The sequence below is a fragment of the Wasmannia auropunctata genome, unplaced genomic scaffold (genome assembly GCF_000956235.1).
Source record: "Wasmannia auropunctata unplaced genomic scaffold, wasmannia.A_1.0 LD335972.1, whole genome shotgun sequence".
NCBI classification, from domain to species: Eukaryota; Metazoa; Arthropoda; class Insecta; order Hymenoptera; family Formicidae; genus Wasmannia; species Wasmannia auropunctata.
The window spans coordinates 449,810-472,999 of record NW_012026918.1 but is presented as its reverse complement, the minus strand read 5'-3'; the positions used below and the strand labels follow the sequence as shown (position 1 = coordinate 472,999).

The 23,190-nt window shown below is 40.5% G+C and overlaps 1 protein-coding gene across 1 annotated transcript in view; it reads left to right on the top strand.

Annotated features, from left to right (window-relative positions):
• Positions 1-23,190, top strand: part of LOC105454923 (alpha-mannosidase 2) — a 79,623-nt gene that overhangs the window by 21,673 nt on the left and 34,760 nt on the right. Inside the window, exon 2 of the mRNA XM_011697902.1 lies at positions 21,363-21,455. Coding sequence (XP_011696204.1) covers positions 21,363-21,455 — 93 coding nt within the window. The remainder of the gene's footprint in view (positions 1-21,362; positions 21,456-23,190) is intronic.

Genomic DNA, 23,190 nt, shown 5'->3' with positions numbered 1-23,190 from the left:
CGTCGCGCTATTAAGGAGCGGGGGGGGGAGTCAAACGCCGACCAGCAATAAATGACAAAAACGGTGTTCTAAATTACATCGGCAGAACGCCTGTCTGGAGACTTTATGTTCGGCGGAAGAATTATTGACCAATTTAGTATCTTAATTTGTGGTCTTTTAAGCAGGAGGATCCTATAAAATTTAAAAAAGCCATTAATCGACATCTTAAAATAGCATCTAATAACAGATGATGCATCGAGAGGGAAAAATTTCTCGTGTAGAGTATCCAGAATACATACATTTTTCGCGCTCTCGAGCTCGCCGTGCTAATTCCACGTTTCTAATTCGGAAACTTGCGTAATTAGCAATTTTCGCTCGATATCCCGACATAATGAGACACATTTCTCTTCGAACGGCTTACGCGAAAATAAATATAGCCCCGAGCACTTAAATAGCTGTAAGTCAAAGATTTCTAAACCGGGATCATGCTCGTCGAAACTTCGCCGGCATCGTCAACGCGCTTCTCTCTCTCTCTCTCTCTCTCTCTCTCGTCGCATTTCGCGAAATTAGTTCCCTCCGCGGAAGTGCGCCATTCTCATTAATTATGTAATCGCGTTTCGTTACGCTCGCGCTTCTCTCCCCCTCTTCCCCCCGTTCTCATCCTCCTCGATCTCCTCGCTCGCGCGACCTTGTTCAACTCACTCTGTTCTCATTCTTCGGATGTCGGCGACATCTCTCACAAGAAGTCAAATAGACCACGGGAAGTTTTTCGCTTCCTGTGCGGCGTCTTCCTCGAGATAAAAGTCCTCCTCGTCGTCGGATTTTTCCTACCCGATTTTTCGCAATCGCATCTGCATTTACACATTGAATTTCTCACAGCGGAAAAAAACATGCGCGCGGTCGAAAATGTTTTTTGGCAGCTGGGTGATTTTTTTTTTTTTTTTATATAAATTTCACCGTCAAATTTCCGGAAATCTGAACGATACGTCGAGGTTGGCATTTCGCGAAAATATGCATCGATGAAAAAACACATTCTTCGGATATTGTTTTTGTATACTTTGTCCATACGCGAAATTAAGGAAAAATTTGGAGGCGGAATGATGCGCGATTAATTTCGATTATTAGCGTCGTTCTTCAAACAATTAGTTCTATAAAACAGCGATAAATTTATCTTTCTCAAAGAAAAAGAGGGGAAGAGGAGGGAGGGAAAGACAGGAAAGATCAACACGGAATATTCTCGAGATTTACGGATACGTCTAAAACGAATCGTTTGTCCTCCGCATAATAACGTTCTCTATATTACGGAGAGGCAACGTGGATATCATGGCTATTCAGGGGAAAACGAATTTTCGTAATATCGCTTTTACGCTCGTGAGTATTACGGGCTCACAATGCCCGGCATTATAAGATCTCATTCTCTCTCTCTTTTCTCTCCATCGGAGTGGATCACCAAATAGAACGCGCTGACAGCACCACTTTTTTTTAATCACGGATAAATCCGAAAAGATCCAACCTTCTTTGATCATGTTGGATTATAAATGAACTATTTTTTTTTCTTTAAAGAAATCGTGCGATTTTTTTCCTCGGCTCTTGACAGCCTTCATCTTTTTTAAATCATAAAAATTAGAAATTATAATTATATTTTATACATGAAAATATTACGACTGCAAATGCCATTTCCATATTTAACTTTACACATCGTCTTTCAATCAAACGGCATAAAAAATAAAACGCTAATCTGTTAATGATGAAAAATTAATATAGATGCTAAATATAGATGCATCATATGGTGGAGAAAAGTTAAGATATCTGAAAATACCTTAGAAAAGAAATTTGTTTTAATAATTGCACGCAAATTAATAGGTTTAACCTTGACGAAAAATGTTAATAGCTTTATGAGGAAGGAAAAATACCGCGGTTTTTTTGCCTTTAAATCATAGACTAATATTTCGAAATGTAACGTTTTACATGTGTTAACGCAACACTCTTTAGATGGCACATACAAGTCAATCGATATTTAATTAGACGTCTCGCACGGCAGCTCGCCTGTTCCTCGCCCGTAACGCTTATTACTGTGTACCCGCTACTCGCAGTTAAGGACGAATTAATTAAGCTTGCCGTTAGACGGGAGCGTGCACGTACGTATGTGTGCGCATTTCAATCCGTTGTTGCTGCTGCTGCCAGCTACGCGTCCTGTTTTATACCCGCCGCCGCCGCCGCCGCCGCCGTGCGCCAGTCGGAAACAACAATTCGCTATTGATTTAGCCGATAAATGGAATTAAATACTCACGCGTAGCGCTAAACCAGGCGAGCGGGCGAGCGCGAGCGCGCGCTTTTGTGCTTAATCGCGTTGCTGCCGCTGCATTTCCGTTTCCTGCGGCAACAAACGCCGGTCGTTTTAGCGGGACGCACTCTCTCTCTCTTTCTCTCTCTCTCTCTTTCTCGCGCGCTTTTCACCGACATTACGGCTTAACACGAGTGCCTTCGATCACGATGCCGTTTTAGAATCGCAACGCCGTAATCATAAAGCCTCCCCCCTGTCGCTAAACCGTAAATCGGCACGTCGTTTGAGCGAAACGCCCGTTTCTCGAATACAAGCGTCGATTTTACTTGTCACAAATCCCGCCGTCTTTCCGTCCACACGGTCGCCGCTGCAATTCACTATTTTATTCGATATACACTTAATTTTTATTAATCATTGACTGCCATACGTGGGAGACGTATAATGAAAGAAAATGTCTATATGTATCCATTTATCAGAAAAGTGACAAATTGCGATAATCGATTTTATCTCGACTTGTTGTCAATGCATTTAAAAAAAAAAAGATATCAAATTATTGCATCACTCTCGCGCACACGCACACACACACACACACTCTCTCTCTCTCTCTCTCTCTTTCCCTTTATCTCGGAAAGTTCATAAGCGTGTCACCGTTGCGTCGCGTGAAAGATTATCGAGTTGATTTACGCCGCTCCCGCGCGCGCCAGCCGGTGTTTAGCCGTGGTTTCGTGCGAGTTTGAAAAATGAGGAGCTTAATTTCAATTTGCCATTGATCAGCGGGGCGGTAAGCCCTCGCGTGTGCCGCTCCTCGCACGATCGCACACGCCGTTAGCCCTTTCTGGTTATCGCCGCGACGACGGCTATCGATTAGAACGGCTCGCTTGACAAACTCTCATCGCCGGCTTCCCGACGTCGCGCAGCGGCTTATAGCCCTCTCGCATCCGGTGTCCATTATACATCCGGGCCTTTCACCTCCTCGTCCCCTGCAGGCTTTATCGAGGATTTAAAGCCGCGCGTCTCGTTTAGAAAATGCTGTACGAAAAAAAGAAAAAAAAAATTACACGCGTCTCGGTTTTATTGCGCATAAATATTTTAACGGCGCAATTGGTGCGCGAGGTGCGCGCGACAATGGTATACGAAATATATATCGCGATAGCGTATAATCGCGGCGAAATTTTTCACTCGCTATACATGTGTATACGTACGTATATAGCGATTAACGCGCGCTTTACACACGAGCGGGTTTTCGGTCGGAGCGATATATTCAGTGTCGATCGAACGAATTAAACGACGGCGAATCGTGGTTAATCGCACGAAAACACGACGGAGAACGGCCCTAGGGGTGATAAAAAATACGCTGATACCGGCAAATGTACAAATCGAAAGGGAAGAGGGCCGGAGGATTAGTGCGATTATGTACGGCATTTCAGTTATTCGGAAGAAAATCGAGAAAGTTTTTTTCCAATTTTTATTTTTATTTTTTTTTTACAGAGCCGGAAAATACAATTGCAAAGTGCACTGCAGAGAGTAGTGTATATATGTTAAATTTAAATATTATTAAATGTTTAATTTAACGTTAAATAATAATTGTGCAGCTGCTGCCACGAACACTTGCGTCTATACGTAACAATTTGTAATATTTTATTTAAATAATGTAATTTAATTTGAAAAATATAAATTATAAACAGCCAGTTCTTTAATTGATAAAATTATTTTTACAAAACGTAACGAAATGTATATACTCAGAAATGGTTTTACGTCACGTTTGATCTTACTGGTTATCCAGAAACACTCCTCTCCCATCTTTTCTTCTATTGTAAGTAAATTGAGTCAAAAATAAAATACGAATGTGAAGGAAAGGGGAAGTATTCTTTGCCGTGTTTTCGGTGAGTATCTTTTCTCTAAAAAATTGCCAAGCGGCGGGCGGGTTAATCCACCGAGTTCCTCAGCGGGAAGTGGACTCTTGTCGGAAAAGAAACGAAGCGTTCGCCCGTGAACGCAAATCGGGAAATCGAATTCCGTGCGCCGCTTCGGGTTAGGCATTATCGGCTTTTAATCAAGTTCGTTCCTTTTTCGTCCACTCCTTCCCTTCTCATCTTCTGACGTGCCTCTTTGCTTTTGTGAGAGCCGCTCTTCATTCGCATGCTCGAGCTGCGCTGCAGTTAGTTAATCGAAGTCTTGCTCGCGAGTTTGCACTGTCGGGAGAAAGAGAGAGAGAGAGAGAGAGAGAGAGAGAGAGAGAGAGAAACACGAAGTACAAAAGAATCTTTTTAGGAACTCTCTATGATATCACAATTTAAAATCGTGAATTGAATTTTATCTAGAGATTCAACATGCGAATAAAATTAACTATCTAATTCAACGATTTGTAACGAATATTTATAGCGATTTAAATTAATTAAATTAAATGTAAGTTAGTTAAATTAAAATAAACGTAATAATTACGCAAAGCTGAAACTCTCGCGACTGTAATTTTATCACGACTTTCCGATTAAACAAAAAAAAAATTTTTTTCTCTTCCCTTTACCAATCCTTCATCAATCGACTTTGCGATAATTGTTAAATAAACAGTTTCCCTTCCTTTTTTGCCGATCTTACAATAATTTAATTTCAACTTGGAAAAATGATTACATATTCCGTTTACTTTTTTTTTATTTTATTTTAATTATCATCTCCACAACTTTATATCAAATTGGCTTCTTTATTCTCACTTTAATTTCTTTCGACTGCACGACTCGTCGCTCGCTTTATATTCGTTTCGCTCGTTCCCAGTCGCGTCCCATATCCATCAGGTATACCGGGGGAAAAAAAGCGCATCGCCGCTCGTCCACCGCCGGGAGACCGCTATTATTCGATGTCGCCGTATTTGCCGGCGGAAATTTGGAAACGCGCGAAGTCCACCGAATAAATATCGCGTCGCGATTCGCGCGACGTACCGACTAATGGAAATCCCAGAGCCGACTGCAACCCGGAAAGTTTTTGGACTCTGCCCAACCATCAATTTTCCGACCCTCTGTTGCCGCGGAATCCGCGCGCATCCTCCTCTGTGGTGTCGCCCCCTCCCCCTCCCTCCCCCGCTCTTTTCCGTACCCTCTGTTGTCCCCCTTTTTCCCGTCCCGTCTTTCGCGATCGATCGACACGTTTTTGCGGCTTTCGCCGCGCCGCGCGCGCTCGTGAAATATCCCGCGGAGACGTTCGCGTCCGGGGAGGAGTTTTTGCCGCGGAGAAGATCGTGTCGTTTTCTTAATTCTTGTATGTTATACCATTTCAAGGGAGAGGAGGGGAGGGGGACGACACATGCTTTCGTATGTTTCATCGATGAGAGAAATATCGATAATAATGTGGCACCGGCGGACGTGAAACATCGTCGCGCGGACGCGACGACGACGTTCTTCCCCCCCCCCCCTCTCCCGCTCCCTCCAGCCATAATACGGACGAGAAACTTTTTCTATTACCTTCGCGAAGGAAACTTTTCGAAGGAAGCTATCGAGCTATCCGGAGTGCGTATGGAGGCTCCATAACGTACTTTTTTTTACTACCCATGTCTCGCGAGGATATTCCGGCGAGGAAACGGCATGGGAGCAGCGAGGGGTAACGCTATATCTCTGCAATAAGAGACAAAGTATTGAAAGGTCATCATTCTAAAATTTTCAGCGAATTGTCGCGAAGCGCATATTTATTTTTTTTTATTCGGGAAAAAGGTACTCATGTGCTAGTAGTTTTTATAATAAAATACAATTTACACAGTTTTTCCAGGCTCTCCGAACTTTTTATGCTTGATTTATTATAAATCTGCTGGACGAATTAATTTCTCATTTTAATTATAATTTTTTACAAATATTTTTAATGTGAAGTAACGCGATAATCCTTAATGCGAAGTTTTAAATTTTAATCAGCTTTGATTGGCTTAATTTGGTAAAAACAGTACTCCTGTTAAAAAATTCATGACATAATTGCGTCCATTAAGAGTTCAATTAAGGCAGGTCTCTAAATGTTTCTTAAGCACTGAAAAGAACCCCAACGACGACACCCTCGACACGTGTCGCCTTTAATGAAACGCCGACTATTAAATTAAGAACATAGCAGGTGGTGTCCTTCTTGTCAGCCTGTAATACCGGAAGTGACCCGAAAAGCTTCCGATTATACAAGCCCACGTGTAAGACGTGTAACACACTAAAATCTATTTATGGTTCTACAGAATGAAACCAAAGAAATAGTCTACTTATTCCTTATTTCCTCGTAAGGAACATTCACGAAACTATATAAGAGGACAATCATTAATCCTCGTTCCGAAGCAGCGAAGGCAAGGATTATGTCGTGTCCTTCTTGCCAGCCTATAATGCCGGAAGTGATCCGAAAAGCTTCCGATTGTAGAGGCCCACGTGTAAGACATACAACACACTAAAGTCTGTTTACTGCAGCAGTTCTACAGAATAAAGCGGTATAGAAATAGTCTACGGTTTTATTATTTCTGCTTATTCATTATTTCCTCGTAAGGAACTTTCACGATACTATACAAGGATAATCGTTAATCTTCGTTCCGGAGCAGCGAAGGCAAGGATTATGGGACTAGTACTTTTCTCTTTTCTTTATTGCTTTATTGGGAAGTTCTTTCTGCCAATAAGAAAGTTTGCCAACTTTCGCGCGTTATATACTTTATTTTAATACTCTGCAAATTAATTATACAGTGCAAGATGCAAAACATTATAAAGTATCATTATTCGGGAATGCTTTGATTAACAAATTGTGCATGTGATTGAGAGCGATTGACAAATGATCGTTACGCATTCCTCACATCTTCGACATTATCCACGCGCTGCAATGTTAATAAAATATTCGTTGCCTTATTAATGAAACCATTTTTTGGGACGAGTCAATTCTTGTGTACCTATTCGTCCGCGCGCGTCCTCGTTCGCGAGCGTCCACAAAAACAGGATTCGCGCGCGGCATGCAGAACGGAAATCCGGCGCGAGTTAAACTACTTTCTGCGTCGAGTTCCTCCCGCGGCGTTATCTCGGTCACCAAGGGCGACATACCGAAACATGTCGGCCCTGCATACACCCCTCTCGCCCCGTTTCGTTTCGCACAGCGCGATGTCGTACCTACCCTGGTTCGCTGCTCCTCGAATGAATAATGCGGCATGCACGCACACAAGCTCGCACGCACCGACCGTACGTGTACCTACGCACGTACACACGGAGGTAGACAGGTTGACTCTCAACCCGGTTCTCTCTCTCTCTCTCTCTCTCTCTCTCTCTCTCTCTCTCTCTCTCTCTCTCTCTCTCTCTCTCTCGCAACCTGCTTTAGTCGGTACGCGTGCGTATCCACTTGCCATCGAATGCGAAGGGACTGTCGTGTCGCGCGGTCCTGCCGCACACATTTTCCAGGAACACATTTCCGCCCGCTGACCCGAACCGCCTTCTTCCACTTTGCCGCGCGGATTCCGGCACCTGTGAATTCTTTCGGGTATATATAGGTTTCCTCTACGCGACTTGATTCCGTACGCAAAATAGTGTGACCCACTGGTTTCCCGGGAAGAGTTTCGTAGGTGCAATAAATCTTGCACCTACAGTCCGCTAAAATTCCGTAGGGAACTTTTTATTCCTCAAATTAAGATATATCTTCTCGAGCATTTCGTTTTTTTTTTTTGCGTCCCGTTTTAAACTAATTATTTAAACGGAGATTTAGTAAGTTGTGTGCATGATATTCTTTTTGGTCTAATCTTGTACAGTAAATATCTTGTGTACAAAGTTCTCAAAATTCCTGGTTTTATGTCAAAAAATTATACCGGAAAGATTAAAAAATTTCCGAGGAAACGTCCATTTTCATTTGTCACCGTATTCTGAGTTTACATTAAAATGTCGTCCCACTATAAGAACTTCTCTTCGCGGCTCTTTTTACGTTCACATGCTTCCACATTTCTATATGCTCCATTTCTATAAGCGTGAAGCGTGATCTAAAATTATTGGTTGTTATTTTCAATTTCCTACTGTTAAATCTATATAGTGTCAAATTTAATCTTATTTAAGTCGCCACTGCTCCTACTTAACATAGTTAATTCTAACTAAAACAATGAAGTTAAATAATTTAAACGGTTCCAATTTAACCCAAATATGGGTTAAATTCTATTGTTTTATTTAAAAATAACTATGTAGTTTTAGTTAAAAATAATCGTATATTAAGTAGAAGCAGTGGCGACTTAAATAGGGTCAAATTTGACACTGTAGATTTAACAGTGTAAGTTGATTTCGCTAGATTATTTTCGGGATCTGGGAGATTTTGTCGAGGGACAAAATCTTTTTCAATTAAGAAAATATTACTTCCGCTCCCGCGTTGCATCTTGTGTCATTGCACTCATTGCTGACTCGGTATTTTGAGTTCAATCACGTAATTGCGTATATACCTATATATAAAACTCATGAACGCTATCTTCAGACCCTGTACTTAGAGTGGCGCGAATGTAGAATCGATGTATACGTGACCCAATTGAAAAGTCGATACTTTAGAATTCGACGGAAGAAAAGGGACCCGCGCTCTGTGTGTCTCCGTCTCCTCTCTCTCTCTCTCTCTCTCTCTCTCTCTCTCTCTCTCTCTCTCACCGTTGCCGTCATCGTCATCGAACACGTTTCCGGATCCCGTGAAAGGTGGGTCTTCTTGATCAGCGGGGATCTTATTTCGACTCGAGTTACCGTGCCATCGCCCGGTTGTACAGCGCGGAAAAAAAAAAGAAGAACGTACGTTACGCGAGACATAACGTATACGTGCCGGGCTTGTAGAGCGGCGCATTCCGGATAAATAAACGGTGGGAAAACGGAGGTTTATCTTTCGATATGATCACGAGCGCCTATAGCTCTTCGAAATTCGAACGAAGATGCATCGCGTCGGTTTTTCTATATTAACGACGAATTGAGACGATACGTTGCAAAAACACGGTACGTCAACCTTTTTACAGATGAGGGCAGAAAATTGAGGGGGGTAAAAATGCCTATTAAATTAATTGAAACTATATGTTTGCGGCTGTAATATTTTGTTGATGATAAATTTTGTAAAAAAAAAAAAAAGAAAATATAGTGATAAATACTTGCAAAAACTGTTATTTATTTCCAAACTTCAAATGTAAATTCGTAATTTTTCCTTTCGAAATAATTGGAAAAATTCGAAATTTCATATAAGAAAAAAAGGGTACTCCTTACATATGCGGTGTCTGTATCGATCATTCTTGCGTACAATGACGCGCGATGCTGAATGTAAACCGATATCTGAAGAATCCCGACGCTTTTACGAAATTGCGCTGCAAGATAAAAGACGATCGGATTTCAATCGATTATTGCTACGTTGATGGATTGCTCTTGTTTGTGCTGCTACTCAATAAAATCTGATTACACCGCGTACTTTGCTTTCGCGCGACTCTTTGTTCGCCCCCGCAATTTTTCTTCCTTTTTCCGCGGGACGTCGATAAAGTGTCAACGATTACGTGCCCCCTATGAATTATGAAGCGATATCTCACGCGGAGGGTGTGGGGAGGGGGGAATAAAAACGACGGTTTTATTAAATTTGCAAATAGGAAGGCGTATTTTAAATATTACATGTCCGACGACTTGGTTTAGAATTGCAAATGCAGAACTCGATATCGACCGGAAAAGCGATATATCGAATGATTAATAACTAAAATTGTGTATTGGTCGAAATATTGCAATGCAGGGCTGCAATAGTACATATTAGTTGTATGTAACTTCTATAAATAATTGCTAATGGATTGTTTGTGGGAAATAATGTGGCCGATATTAGCTTGTACTAATTTAATCGTTTATGATATGAATAATATTTCTGGTGTAATATTATCACTTTTCATAAACTCGATTCGTTGCAATTAAAAAAATATATATATAGAAAACAAGTGATAAAATAAAGGTATCGTGACATATTTTCCAAATAGCTTTATACTGAATATTTAGAGGTGTCACCAATGCCATTGCCACCAATGTACACGTCAATTAGGGGTGAAAAATTGTGATACCCTTCCTTACGAAACATACAGCTTGCGAAATATATCGATATTCGCGTTTGTTTCGTTATTTAGCGCACTAACCCAGTTTCATATCATTGCAGATATTTGCTTTATCTTTCACCTATTTTCTCTCGGGGAAATATACCTATGTATAATAATAATGAAGCCACGAACACAAGTACCCGTGCAAACACGTGTACCTGTAAACTTGCCAATATATCGTCATTTGATTCGCCCGAATAAAAATTATGAAATAAAAGTTTTGTAATTTGCCGTTCGTTCGCGCGTATTACATGATAATCTCGCGTATCTCTGAATCGAATGCATTCTCATGTTTTTATCACGCACGAGCGATCTGCTGGTTGCGTGGAACTTCTCTACGGGGGAAATTCTGTAATTTCATAAAAATAACATAGGAAACTCTGTAATTTAATAAAAAATATCTAACTATCGCGTCCGCTGTGCTAATACAGTTTTTTATCTCTCGCGCTAATCGAAATAATTTATATCTAGATCATCCTATATATCTGGAAAATATTTTTTATAAATTCTAAGAAGGCTAGTCGCATTTTGTCAGAGATTTAGTGAAAGTGTCACGACAGGTTTCTAATACTATCGATCGATTCCACCTATATCGGCGTCGTGAATTAACCTTGTGTAAGAATTCCGGACTGGAGTAAGGCATAATAAAAATAACAAGACCTCTAAACGCATTATGTCGTGGACACCTTGACCATACCTTCCTTAGGCGAAGGAACTCGTACAATATCGAGGTAAGGTCACGTTTAATCAACTACAATTCCAATGCAGAAAATTGTGTCATTACAATTAAATTAGTCGAGCACACCTATTCCTTATAATACATATTTATTGTTTTTTTTTATTTATAATATCGTTCTCTTAATTTTGTCAGGCTAGATAATATTTGTAATTAATCTCTTTTTTTTGCGAAACACGACAAATTCTTTCCTGTCTCGTGGATTTGATACTTTGATTTTGTATAATCGTACATAGATCTTGTGGTCGAGACGAAATTGTATTTGTCCAGCAAACGTTATATTTCTAACAAACGAGTATAATCCAGCTATGTAAACGATAATCTCACGCTGTGTAGCAGAAGACATGTAGACTGCAGAAGCTATGAAACATAGCCGCGGTTATGTGCTCAGATATTATACACTAAATTCCCTCGACCAAAATTCCGCTCTCGGTTATCGGCTATCAGGTGTTTCCTCTCCATTGATCGATTTCGGTAATGTCCTGACACGATAATGACCACGAAAGCCAAAAATGCAAATAACTAAACCTATAATCTCGCTCTCAATCGCCGTTAAGTGAATTCCCATAAAGACGCGAAATCTCAAATGATGTCAATTTATTGAAATTTTAACTAATATAAATTTTAAATTTTAGCTTTATTTGTGTGTAAACTTTATTGTATCTTTAATTGTATTTTTAATCATTTTTAATTACATTTTAAATTTACCTTCATCAAAATGTTCTCTTACCAAAAAATTTATATTACAATTCTTCGTAAATTTTGGATTAAGACGCATTGAAATTAATAAAAACGTGGTTTATTAATTATGAATAAATGAATCTTCATATATTCATATTATTTACTACACGCCTCTGTTCTTCTATAAACGCTGTCCTGAGAATCGCCAAATGACGTAGTTAATGGAGTAATACATCAATGACATGCATTTTCGAGCGGTTCTGTCGCTCGCGTTATTACACTCTAAACGCATTATATTGTGCATGTGTTGCCGACCTACCGCGTACAATCTATGCGTCATATTGTTAAACAGCCTAAAGCACCGTCGGAGCGACGCGTCGAATTGAACTAACTTCGTTCGACGCATTATCGTCTTCACACAACGTGACGTGATAATCGATAATATCGCTACATTCTAACACTATATATATATATTTATTATATATATATATATATATATATATATAACCTTATAGCATTTTAATATATTTAAACTACAGTCATCAATCATATCAGTTCATCGATTGACGCGAAGTGCATCAGCAATATGGATTGTTATGCACCTTGATCATTTTTAATGGGGTTTTTAATGATAGGTATATCATTAAACATGGTAATGTATATACACTGCATTTATTACACGGTATTTTACATTAATAATATTAATTTCCAATAACACAACAACATTCAATTATTGAGTCATTTTAACAATAATTTTAAGCCGCTTTCTTGCAGTGTCTACATAACGCGCAGCAATCGTTCTGTTTTATAAATCGATTTGTGATCGATTAAGTAAAATTATTTGCCGTTTTCTGTCAAAAAGTCCAATATTTTTATCCGCGGTATTTTCAAATCTGTTTTTTCCTATCGTTCCGCAGGAACTACCGTTGAATTTGCAATCACTCTCAACGATTGTCTATCTAAACAGTTGTCTGAACAATACATTTGTTGAGTATTCTACATGCCTGATCGATTTGGCAATTTCAGTCCGTTAAGAGTTAAACTCGACGCGTTTCAAACAAATCCAACTCCGATTCGGACTTCAAAATTTCAGTTTAAATCAAGAATTAACACATCAATCATATAACATCATCTAATTAATAATATCTATTAATTACTGTCATCGCGACAGATCACACTTTCTTAATAATTCTCTTTTAAGTTTTATGTATCTATACATTCTCATTTACAATTAGAATAAAAGTATATATATATATATATATATATATATATATGCTTGTATTCATTAAAATAAATAATTATATATAGGTATATATATATGTACATTTATTTATTTTAATAATTGTATCATTATTATGTTATAATCTTAAATAATTTTACATAAAATCCGTAAAAACGCTTTATTAAAAAATAAAATTTCTTAATCATTCTGTCATTATGTATCCAACTGTGCGATTTATTTTCTCCACGAATGCTTCTTCATTTAATTTCCGCATAGAGCGTTGTCGGAACGTGATGCCGATTCCTCTGCGCGTAAAAGTCACCGAGACTCGACGGACTCGATCTTTTCCGATGGAAATTTCCAGGCGCCGTGGTATGCGCAATTAGGGCGATACGACGTCACCGGGACGACGCCACCGCGGTGCGGACGTTTCCGGGGAAACGTAATTTATCGCGGACTCGTTGAACAAAATGCGCCCGCGTCATCGTTGCGTCGCGTCGCGTCGCGTCGACAACGTGTTGCGCATCGTCGCACGGCGCATTACACGCATTACAGGCCGTAAATTTTGTTTCGCTCGCCGTATGATCGCGACCGACGCGATCGCGCGATAATGCGGCGAGAGAATAATTTTATTCGCGTCTCGTATAGAACAATTTGTCCGCCGCGCTCTTCCTCGTGACGTTGTTGCGCCGCTCGTGACGATCGCGCGCGCGAAGCACGAGAACGTCGTTCGTTATTTTAACGATGTCCTCCGACCGATTTCGAATCGATCTTTCTAAAAACGTTCAGGTCAATGAATTTTTGAGTTCGATAGACAAACGATAGCTGAGCTGTTCGTTCGCTTCGTGTTGCCTCGCCGAACCAATTACGATCGTGTCAACTTAAAGAAACATACAGCTTTTGGTCGAGAAATGTGATGTTATCGTAAACGCGCGCGACGAGGCGACAAGGCTGTCCTCGACGAGTAATCGATCGTCTAATTAAGACTCTGATGCAAGAAGGTTAAGATTATTCCACCCCCTCCTAAACGTCAGTTCGCGAGCGACGCGAGTGACTCTTTTTTTTTCTCCGCGAAACTAAACCCCGCGCGTAAATTGACGGCGATAAACGCGCGCGCAACGAGGTCAGGAGTGTGCATCCTTGCCGATATGCGTCGCGTCGTCGAGTGCATCGCCCCCCTCCCCCTCCCCCGCCGCGCCGATATGCGTTCGACGGTAATCTCCTCCTCTCCTCTGCGCGCGTCGCGCGCGAGAGGGAAACCGTGAACCCACTCTCCGTCAATCACGTGTCGGGAACAAAGGAGCGCTTTAGTGCGCTGGATGCACCCATTTGCCTTCGCTTCGCCGGCCCCGTCATTGCCGTCGTTTACGTGTCTCCTTTGACGCGCTATTAGACGACGACGAGGAGGAGGAAAATAAACCTGGGAGCGGCGGCACCCTCTCGGCACCCCAGACTGTATCCTCCACCCTCCCTGTCCTCTCCTACGCTCGATATCGAATTTCTCTCTCGCGGAATTGTCGTTTCTCCGGGGGGTATTGTAAACTGCCGTCAGTGCAGATCCCTCCTCCCCTCCAACGCTTTCCCGTTCGCCGTCAATTTATTTTTCGCGGCGAGAAGTACTCCGTCGCGTATAATTACCTCTCTTAACGTCTCTCTTTCGTTTACTCGGCGAAACGCTCCGCTCTCAATAGCGGAGTCAAGTTTGTTCAGTGTGGTATATACATATAACTGTCGTATTTAAGGACGCTGATCACTCTCGGGCGTTTCTTTTTCCCGAAGAAATTCCCGAAGAGCGATGAATTGGCTTTTAATTGTATTAAATCGTTGGATGAGTGAATGTAATGTAAGCGCCATTCTGTCTTTTCTGGATCAATTCCGGATGTGAGGGGAAAATTAAAATGGAAACAGCACGAGAGAGATCGAATTTGTACAGCGCCGGCGTATGAAAATACAGGAATGTAAATATTTGACAGTGAGTTAAATTTGAAGTCTGGTCTCTCTCGGCGAATTAACATTTCATAGGATATTTCTCTTCGCATTAATATCAGACGTCTTCTGGAGCGAGAGAATCGTAATAAAGATTATTATTATTATTTTTATTATTAACGTTCAGCGCCGTGTGCGTGTGTGAAAATTGAATTAATATTAATAAAAAAGCAGAGAAATTAAATTAATAAAAAGTATTCTCGATTTATATTAAAAATCATGTTATATTAAAATCAGGCAGCGATTTTTAACACTCTGTGAAGACACCCTGTTCTCTTGTCCCCTTCTCTCTCTCTCTCTCTCTCTCTCTCTCTCTCTCTCTCTATACGATAATTCATGTACAATAATTAAAATCTCCGCGTAATTCAAGTGCAATTCGAGGCAATTAATTCGACGTATTTCACGCGCTGTTACATCACTTTGTTACAACCCCATATCCAACAAGCTCGGTTTCTCTCCACGTCACTTGTGACAAATGAGAACATCTTCCTTCGTTCTCTCTGCCTGTTCTTCCCCTCCCCCGCTTTTTTTTTCTATCGAAACAAACGAGATTAAATCGCCGATGGCTTCATTCTCGGACGATGCAGCTTAACACAAGAATATCGACAGATGGAAAAGCGCATTTAATCCACAACCGCGGGATTGTATATCTTGAAAATTGCTCCTTGACGTCGAATAACGTGCATAATTGAAGCCCGATACGTACATATATCGAACGCGTTCGCCAGTTTACTTATACCTTTGGCCCGATATATCAATAATTTAATATATAATCCAGTGATTAAATATGGCTGTAAACTTTCATGACGATTTAAAAATTAATTCCAAGTATCATTTCTGTATAAATAACTTTCAAAGCTTGTACGTTATGCCGTCGAAATATGATTCGCGAAGTTAGTACCGAATTGATCTCCCATTCGCATTATGAATCTTTACTTGTATCTAAAAATATAATAGTTCGGCAGTTAATCTGTAAGTAAACTTCGCACTATTTATACTGTTTCTGTCTATATTATAAAGATCTTTCTATAATCAGGAGTATATTTTGCGCGCATTTTGCCGCTTTAAAATCACGCCGTATTTTTCGAGCCGCAAATAGGATTACCCACATCGTTCGGCGACAGTGACGATGATATGCTGCGGTCAAAGCGCAAAAGGGAAGTGAAATTAATGGACGGACAGATCGGGCGGAGACAGGGGGGAGGGGAGGGAAGAGGAGCCGCAGGCCGTGCGGCGTACAGTCGGTGCAGTTTTTAAGGATAGAAACGCTTTTATCGCGTCGGTCGTCTTTTAGCCGCGGCACTTGCCGTAATCTACTCTTGCAAAAATGCAGTACGCCGGGGTTAAAGCTGCGCCCGCCGCGCAGCGCGATGGCGCAGCGCGCCCCGCGCTTCGGCTTTACGAGAACGAAAATAACATTTCGTTGAAACGACGTCGGGGGTACTTTCGCAAATTGCATGAAGGAATTCTTATACACGCATCAAAGCAGCACGAAGCGCCGCGCGGTGCACCTCTATTGAAGGCGCTTCGAAAGGGATGCGACAGACATAGAAGCCCACACACATATACACAGGCTATTTCCAGAATCAATGGTGTGTTAAAATCTTCAGAAGTTTTTCAAAATCAATTTTGTATACCTTTTATATCCACGTTTTATTTTATTTATCGCTAATCTTTTTTTAAATAATTTAAAGAAAGAGAGAATATGAATTCTTGATTTTTTTTTTAATAATTATGAAATTCGAACGCTCGAAACTCGATTTTTTTTCCACGCGTTTTCCGCAGAGTTCCGCGAGTTTCGGAATCTCAGCTGACAGCCTCGTGTATGCCTATATTAATCCGCCGCTGCATGCATTGCGCGGGATCCTATCCATCGCTTCAACTTTGAGTAGACTGTCGGCGATGCGCGCGGATCGATGGTCGAGTATCTGCGGGAAACGTCAATCTACCCGCCGTTCGCGAACTTATTCCGGGGAATAAGCTGGCCTGTGGAGTGCAGTAGATTTCGCCGTGAAACGCCGCGGATCGACGGTATTTCGGGCAACGTCAGTCTCGGCCCGATCGATTCGACGATCTCCCGTCGAATCACGCATCGCTCCGTGCAGTTGTTAACTACGCGACGCCTACGCGACGCCGTATACAGTTAGCATGTGCACGTCGTCCTTGATGTGGATGAAAATTAATGAATCTTAAGCTTCGGAACTATCAATAAAAATTATCAGATTCTCTTAATTAAGAGACTAATGCTCTTTTCAAAATACTTGCTTTTTTTTTTAACTATACAACATATTGACTGCATTCAGTAGAAAAAGCAGCTTTGCTTTAACCGTTGTAAAATTCTTTAATATGATTGCTTTATACATTTAGACCCATGAAGAGCTAAAAGTAAGAACCAATCGTGTTGAAGAATCTCACAACAGTTGCAAAGCTGCTTTTTCTGCTAAACGCAGCCATTATATTCTCTATTATTCATCTCTATTACGAGTCGATATCTAAGAATATTCACTCGTTAGAGTATCAATTATTATAATAAGATTTATTTCACGCAATAGTATTGCCTGTGCTGGCGTTATTGAAGCTAAAAGATATAATACATAACGTGATGTGAAAAAGAGCGCCATACAGTCGGAAAGCGTACAATTAAATTATTCTTAGAATAATTTATAAGAATTAGGTATTGAAAATTTCTGATTGCAAAATTACTGCCATAATTCGGTCACGACAATATTAGGCATTAAGTAACAATTGGTATCAAGTAACAAATCGGAAGCAACTTGCGCTTGGGAAATTTGAGAGATAACTTGCAAATATGAAGAAGCTAATTTTGATCTATATATCCACATCCGGACATCGTCTGACGAAGCTCGAGAAACACTGCTGTCGCGATTGAAATGAGTCGCTTTCGAAGAAGAAAGTACCAATCGGCCTTCGAGGCGAATAACGAGCTTCCGTTAAAACGGTTAAAGTGGCTCTTGTAAAACCGTACGCAGTTGCCCGGGAGTCTCCGGCGGGACTTGTGTCGATAAGATAGCGTTACTTCGATATCCCTTTAAGACCCGTCCGTTCGTCCTCATCCCCTGGCATCTTCCTAAGATCGCTATCCTCCGAGGAAATATCCTCTCCTTCCGGGATAGCCCGTAAAACGCTTCATCTTCATTCGCTCCCGTGTACCGGAAGGGAAGCCGGACGGGATAGTTAGTGCAATTGGAGCAAAAGAACATTCCCCTCCTTTCCCGCGATCGACAAACCGTCGTTGTGGTTCCGTTGAAATTGGCGTTTGAGATTAAAATCGGTCTTAAAATAGTCTTAAAATAGAGTTCTAAAATTCTAATCAATCCATACCAAATCTGACCGACTTATACATATAAAGTATTAATAGAGCGCGAAATTTTTTATGCCCGAACTTAAATTATTTGTGAAAAATTATCTCTTCTTCATAAATTTTTTTAGTTCTCTAAAAAAAAAAGTTTACGTAAATATTATGAATTGACATAATTTGTGAAATTCGCGATCATGTATCGCATTATGTAGAAAGACATTGTTTGATGCTAATTACTTTTTAATTAAAAATTTAATTTGCTTGTAAATAAATTTTTGACCGTTGATAAAGCGAGAAACATCCGGTTCGATTTGAACTGAAGCAGGAAGAAGCGAGAGAAGGGGGAGATCGAATCGAGAAGATCCGAAAATATCCTCTCTTTCCCGGCTAAATAATCCCAGGTGAAAGAAGCTACCTCGGTCGACGGATTAGGGAGCGAAGCTTTTCGATGTTTAATTAACGTCGACGGGATAAGCTCCGTTACAAGAAAGCTCGACCGATCGCCGGATAATCGGAGAGCCTCGTGGAGGAAGACCTTTCCGGTGGGGGGGATATATCTCGATGGCGAGTCCGTTGGGCTCGATGGACGAGCTCTTCACTTGGGATTTAATTTTGACTCGGCTTTATCTCCGCCGTCGATCCCGGATTTATGGTGATTAATTCGCTCGGCTTGCTGTTGATAGAAATTAAAACGAGATCGTCCTCTCGGTTGGCCGTTCTCAGTTCTTTGTTTTAATATGCAATAATTGTATCATTGCCATATCTTTCCTCAAACAATTATTGTATTTTTCGAGTAGTAAAATTAGTTAAACAAGTTGTACGCAAAAAAATTTGTACGCAATTTTTGCAATAATTGGAAATATGGTGTTTTCGGCTGATGTGAGATCACACAATTATGCATTCTTGCATTATTAATATTCGTGATAATTTTAACATAACATTAATAAATTTCCATTCAACGTATTGTAAATAACTTCTTTTAAAATCATGAAACTTAAAAAGTTCTACAAATTTTTAATTAGAAGATAAAAAGATGTGACTGAAATTTAATATTTAATTCTAATTACAATTGATGATAATAAATATTTCCGCTGATCTTATTGAAAAAAATTTGTCTTATCTCTCGCTGTGCTTTGCAAAAACTATGTACATATTTCATTAGTAATTGATGTTTGGAGTGTTCTTGGAGCGAAAATTAAAAATCGGCGCCCAAATTCAACAGGTTCGTAAAAATGAATTTTCGCTCCAAGAACGCTTCAAATTTTAATTATTTCATGATATTAATGCATATTTTATAATGTAGATTGGATAATCTGCATTGAGATTTCTATGTCTAGAGCACCAATTCAATATCAATTACCTTAATTTCATCACTTAACGTAATTTGCGATATTCGGTTTGCAACAACATCAATTTATGAATCTCGTATTTCGCGCCGCTCTATCGAGAGAGAGAGAGAGAGAGAGAGAGAGAGATGCATGGGGTGATTAATTATCATCACCCCCGGCATCGACTCTACGCTCACTCGAGCGTCTGCGGTCACTTCGGCAACGGCGTCCCGGCCGTTAAAACGTTATCTTGATTGGCAGGCACGAAGTAGGTAGGCACCGTCGAAATTTAATGGCCCGATTGATATTGTATTACATATATATATACGCCACGAGCCCGCTCGGGATTTTCCGCGGTTACGAGGCGCGTCGGAACTCGGGAGTCTTCGAATTTTGTGGTATCTATGCCGATGCGCAGCGCGGCGCGGTCCGGACCTCGTGTAATCGATGTTTAGAACCGGCCGGATCAGATTCCACGCGAAATCCAATTTCGCTCTACTTCATTACTTCCCATCCTCGAGCCCCATTCGCACCCGTAGACGGTATTCAAGCGGTATTATTGCCGTTGCTACAGGGCGTTCCCGGAACCACCCGAATCCGGGACGAATCAAGCTTTCGCCGAGCGATTTTCATCAATCACCCAAAGATTTATACTTTTCGATCGTTAAATACATCCGAAGCTCGCAAAAAGCTACGTATCACATTTCTTTTTAGATCGACATTTAAATACTTGTTAGAATCATATTTACTTTTCATTTGGATCTTCAAAAACTTTATTCGTAAAAATTTTTTAATGCTTATCGTGGGATATTTCCAATTGTGGAAGTAAACGGCAATTAGAAAACAATAGTTCTTTTTCTTCATTTTATCCTCTCGCATATTCGCGCTTCGAAAAATGTTCAAGAGTCTGGAAAAATACCTTATCCACTTTTTACATATTAAACAAAGTCGCGGCACGTTGCCCTTGTTATCTAAAGCTACGCTTGTCGTAAGATCAGCACGAGGGAATCTCAATGGAAAGCGAAGCTTTTGTGTAAGGTCAACGTCATCGTGATTTTACTACCCGTGCGTTTACCTTATCGACAAGGTATCGCGTCAAAACTGTTACCGCGATAAAGCCGTTATTAACACGGTGGGCAATAAAAAGAAGCAAATGCACGCGAGGTCGCGGAAAGGAAAAAAAAACCGAGTGTCGCCAAACAGATTTAAATGCACTTAATGGTCGTGTAATTCGACAAGAGTGTTATAGCGACGTGCGGGGTATAAATTCAATAAAGTTAGCGTCTGTGAAAATCTACAAAAAAAATGACGGGTATAAAAATCAGATTGAATTTCGACGGGACGTGAAATTGTTGTGTACTCGCGTGAAATTAGGGTACAGGTTTATTAAGTCTCGCGAAAGATATACACGGCAATATTGCAGTGTACCATTTAGGCAATAAGCGCGAAACACAATTAAATTAAAAGCGAGCGAGATCGATTAATCTTTCCTCGCGAAATTACCAACATCCATCAAGTCTCTCCCTCCCCCCCCTCTCTCTCTCTCTCTCTCTTTCTCTCCCGACTTCACCGAGCAAAAGTATAACAACATACGTATATATATAATATGTACGTTATTGCCTCATTCCGCGATACTGTGTAGTTCCGGGCAAGCGTGCGGAGCAGAGTCCGCGAAATTTACGTCTTTGCGGCGTTTCCGTTTTATTAGCCACGAAGCAATATATATAGCGGTTGGTTGGGGGCCACGAAATTTCTAACCGTTGTTTACCTTCTCTTGCAGCCCTCGTGGATGCGGAGTCGGGAGTACTGGGACGACAGTTTCGAGGCACGTTTCGCGGAGCTGCGGAAAGATCCGACGAGACCACCCTTGAAGGTAAGTTAATTAATCGTTGAAATATTCAAGCGGACACGTGGACGCGCTCGCGTGTGTACGCGATGACCCTGAAATTGGATTGTCCAATAAAGAAGCCTCCGTTTGACGAACGTTCATGTTGAAAGCGCGCGGTGTATATAATACATCTGTCATAAACTATACTAGGAGAACGACGACGTTCGGTCTAATCTAATTACAGTAAAACTTTACGGCCGATCAATAATTGCGACACGAGCTAAACATTGAAATCCTATAATGATGTATCAAAAATAATGTTGTAATTTACATTATTTTTTTAAAATAAATTTTACTTTAATTTATTACAAAAGATCATGAGATTGTATATTAAAAATTTTTACCGTAAAAAATTATAAAGATTCCATCGAATGTGCATTTCTCACGAAGCTTTTGATTCTACTCACGTTATCTTGTTCTATTCGCATGTTATTTTAATGACACGGCGTTTTAAATATGCCGCGGTGAAAAATTCAGAATATCACGGCGCAGCTGCAAGCTGCGGATGTGGTTGCAGGCGTCCGAAGGAGGGGGAGTAAAAGGGATTATTGTATAAAATTATTAGGTATGAGAGAAAAGCGTAAGACGATATAAACAGTGGAAACGTCTAGGGCGAATACGAGCTATCCGCGTTCGCTCGTGCGAGAGCTCTTCTCAGTGCTTTCACGTTGCCGTTAATGCGAGAGCGAAGATTTACGACGCCGTGGGAGTGTAAAAAGCTCGTCTGACGCGCCCGGGGAGAATCGTGAAATCGGGAAGGAGGCTTTGTTTACGACGTTATAAAGCATTTCGATCTTCCTTCGAGTTACCCTTGCGATTTGCTTTCCGCGGCCGCCTGCTTGAATTTATGATATCCGCATTTCCAAGCGTACGGGTTTTCCATAATCTTATTTTTTTTTTACTCACGCATTTGAATGTCAATTTACCAATTTATAGCGATACAGAAAAGCTACATATTTGCACTGATTATTGGCATCGTATTTATGAAACAAACTTTTATTACAATTATATTATTATATCATTAAACAGAGAGAAAGAGGAGGAGGAAGGGGAAGAGAAAGAAAATGATGATACGAATAATTACTGATAAAATCGACCTTCAGTGAGAATTCAATAAATATATACTCGTAATTGGTTTTATATTACAATGACAATAGTCAGTTTATATTACGTGGCCTTTGAACATTCAAAGAAATAAAATAAAAGTACATTTAGGAATTTTACGTTACTTGTAGTGGAGAATGTTTACGAGCACCGTGTCGCGTAAGTAGTAAAGGTACGCCTCTGCTCAGCCGTGCGCGATTTCGATCACCGCGCGGGCAGTGAAACGAGTTCTACTTCAGCTGCGGTTTACAGCTGTTTCCTTTCGCATGTGAAAATCATCGGCTGAATGGCTCCTGTAAAACAAAAGCGTTAATTAACTCCCGATTGTAATTAAAAACAATTAATATGCAAATCTTGGCCCCCTTCATACGGGATCAAATGAGGTAATATTGAATACACGTTGAATTATAAATGTAAACGCAATAAGTTTCCCTAGTGCGATGAAATTGGCAGGCTATTAAAAAAATCATTAAAAGCAGAGAATATTTAATAATTACACGGCAAAATCCATCAACACAGCAGTTGTTTATTTGAATAATCGGGCTTACCGAAAGCTATTTAATTATTTAGATGTCGCGGCACAAATTATGTATCATTCAATGTCGTTTATATTATA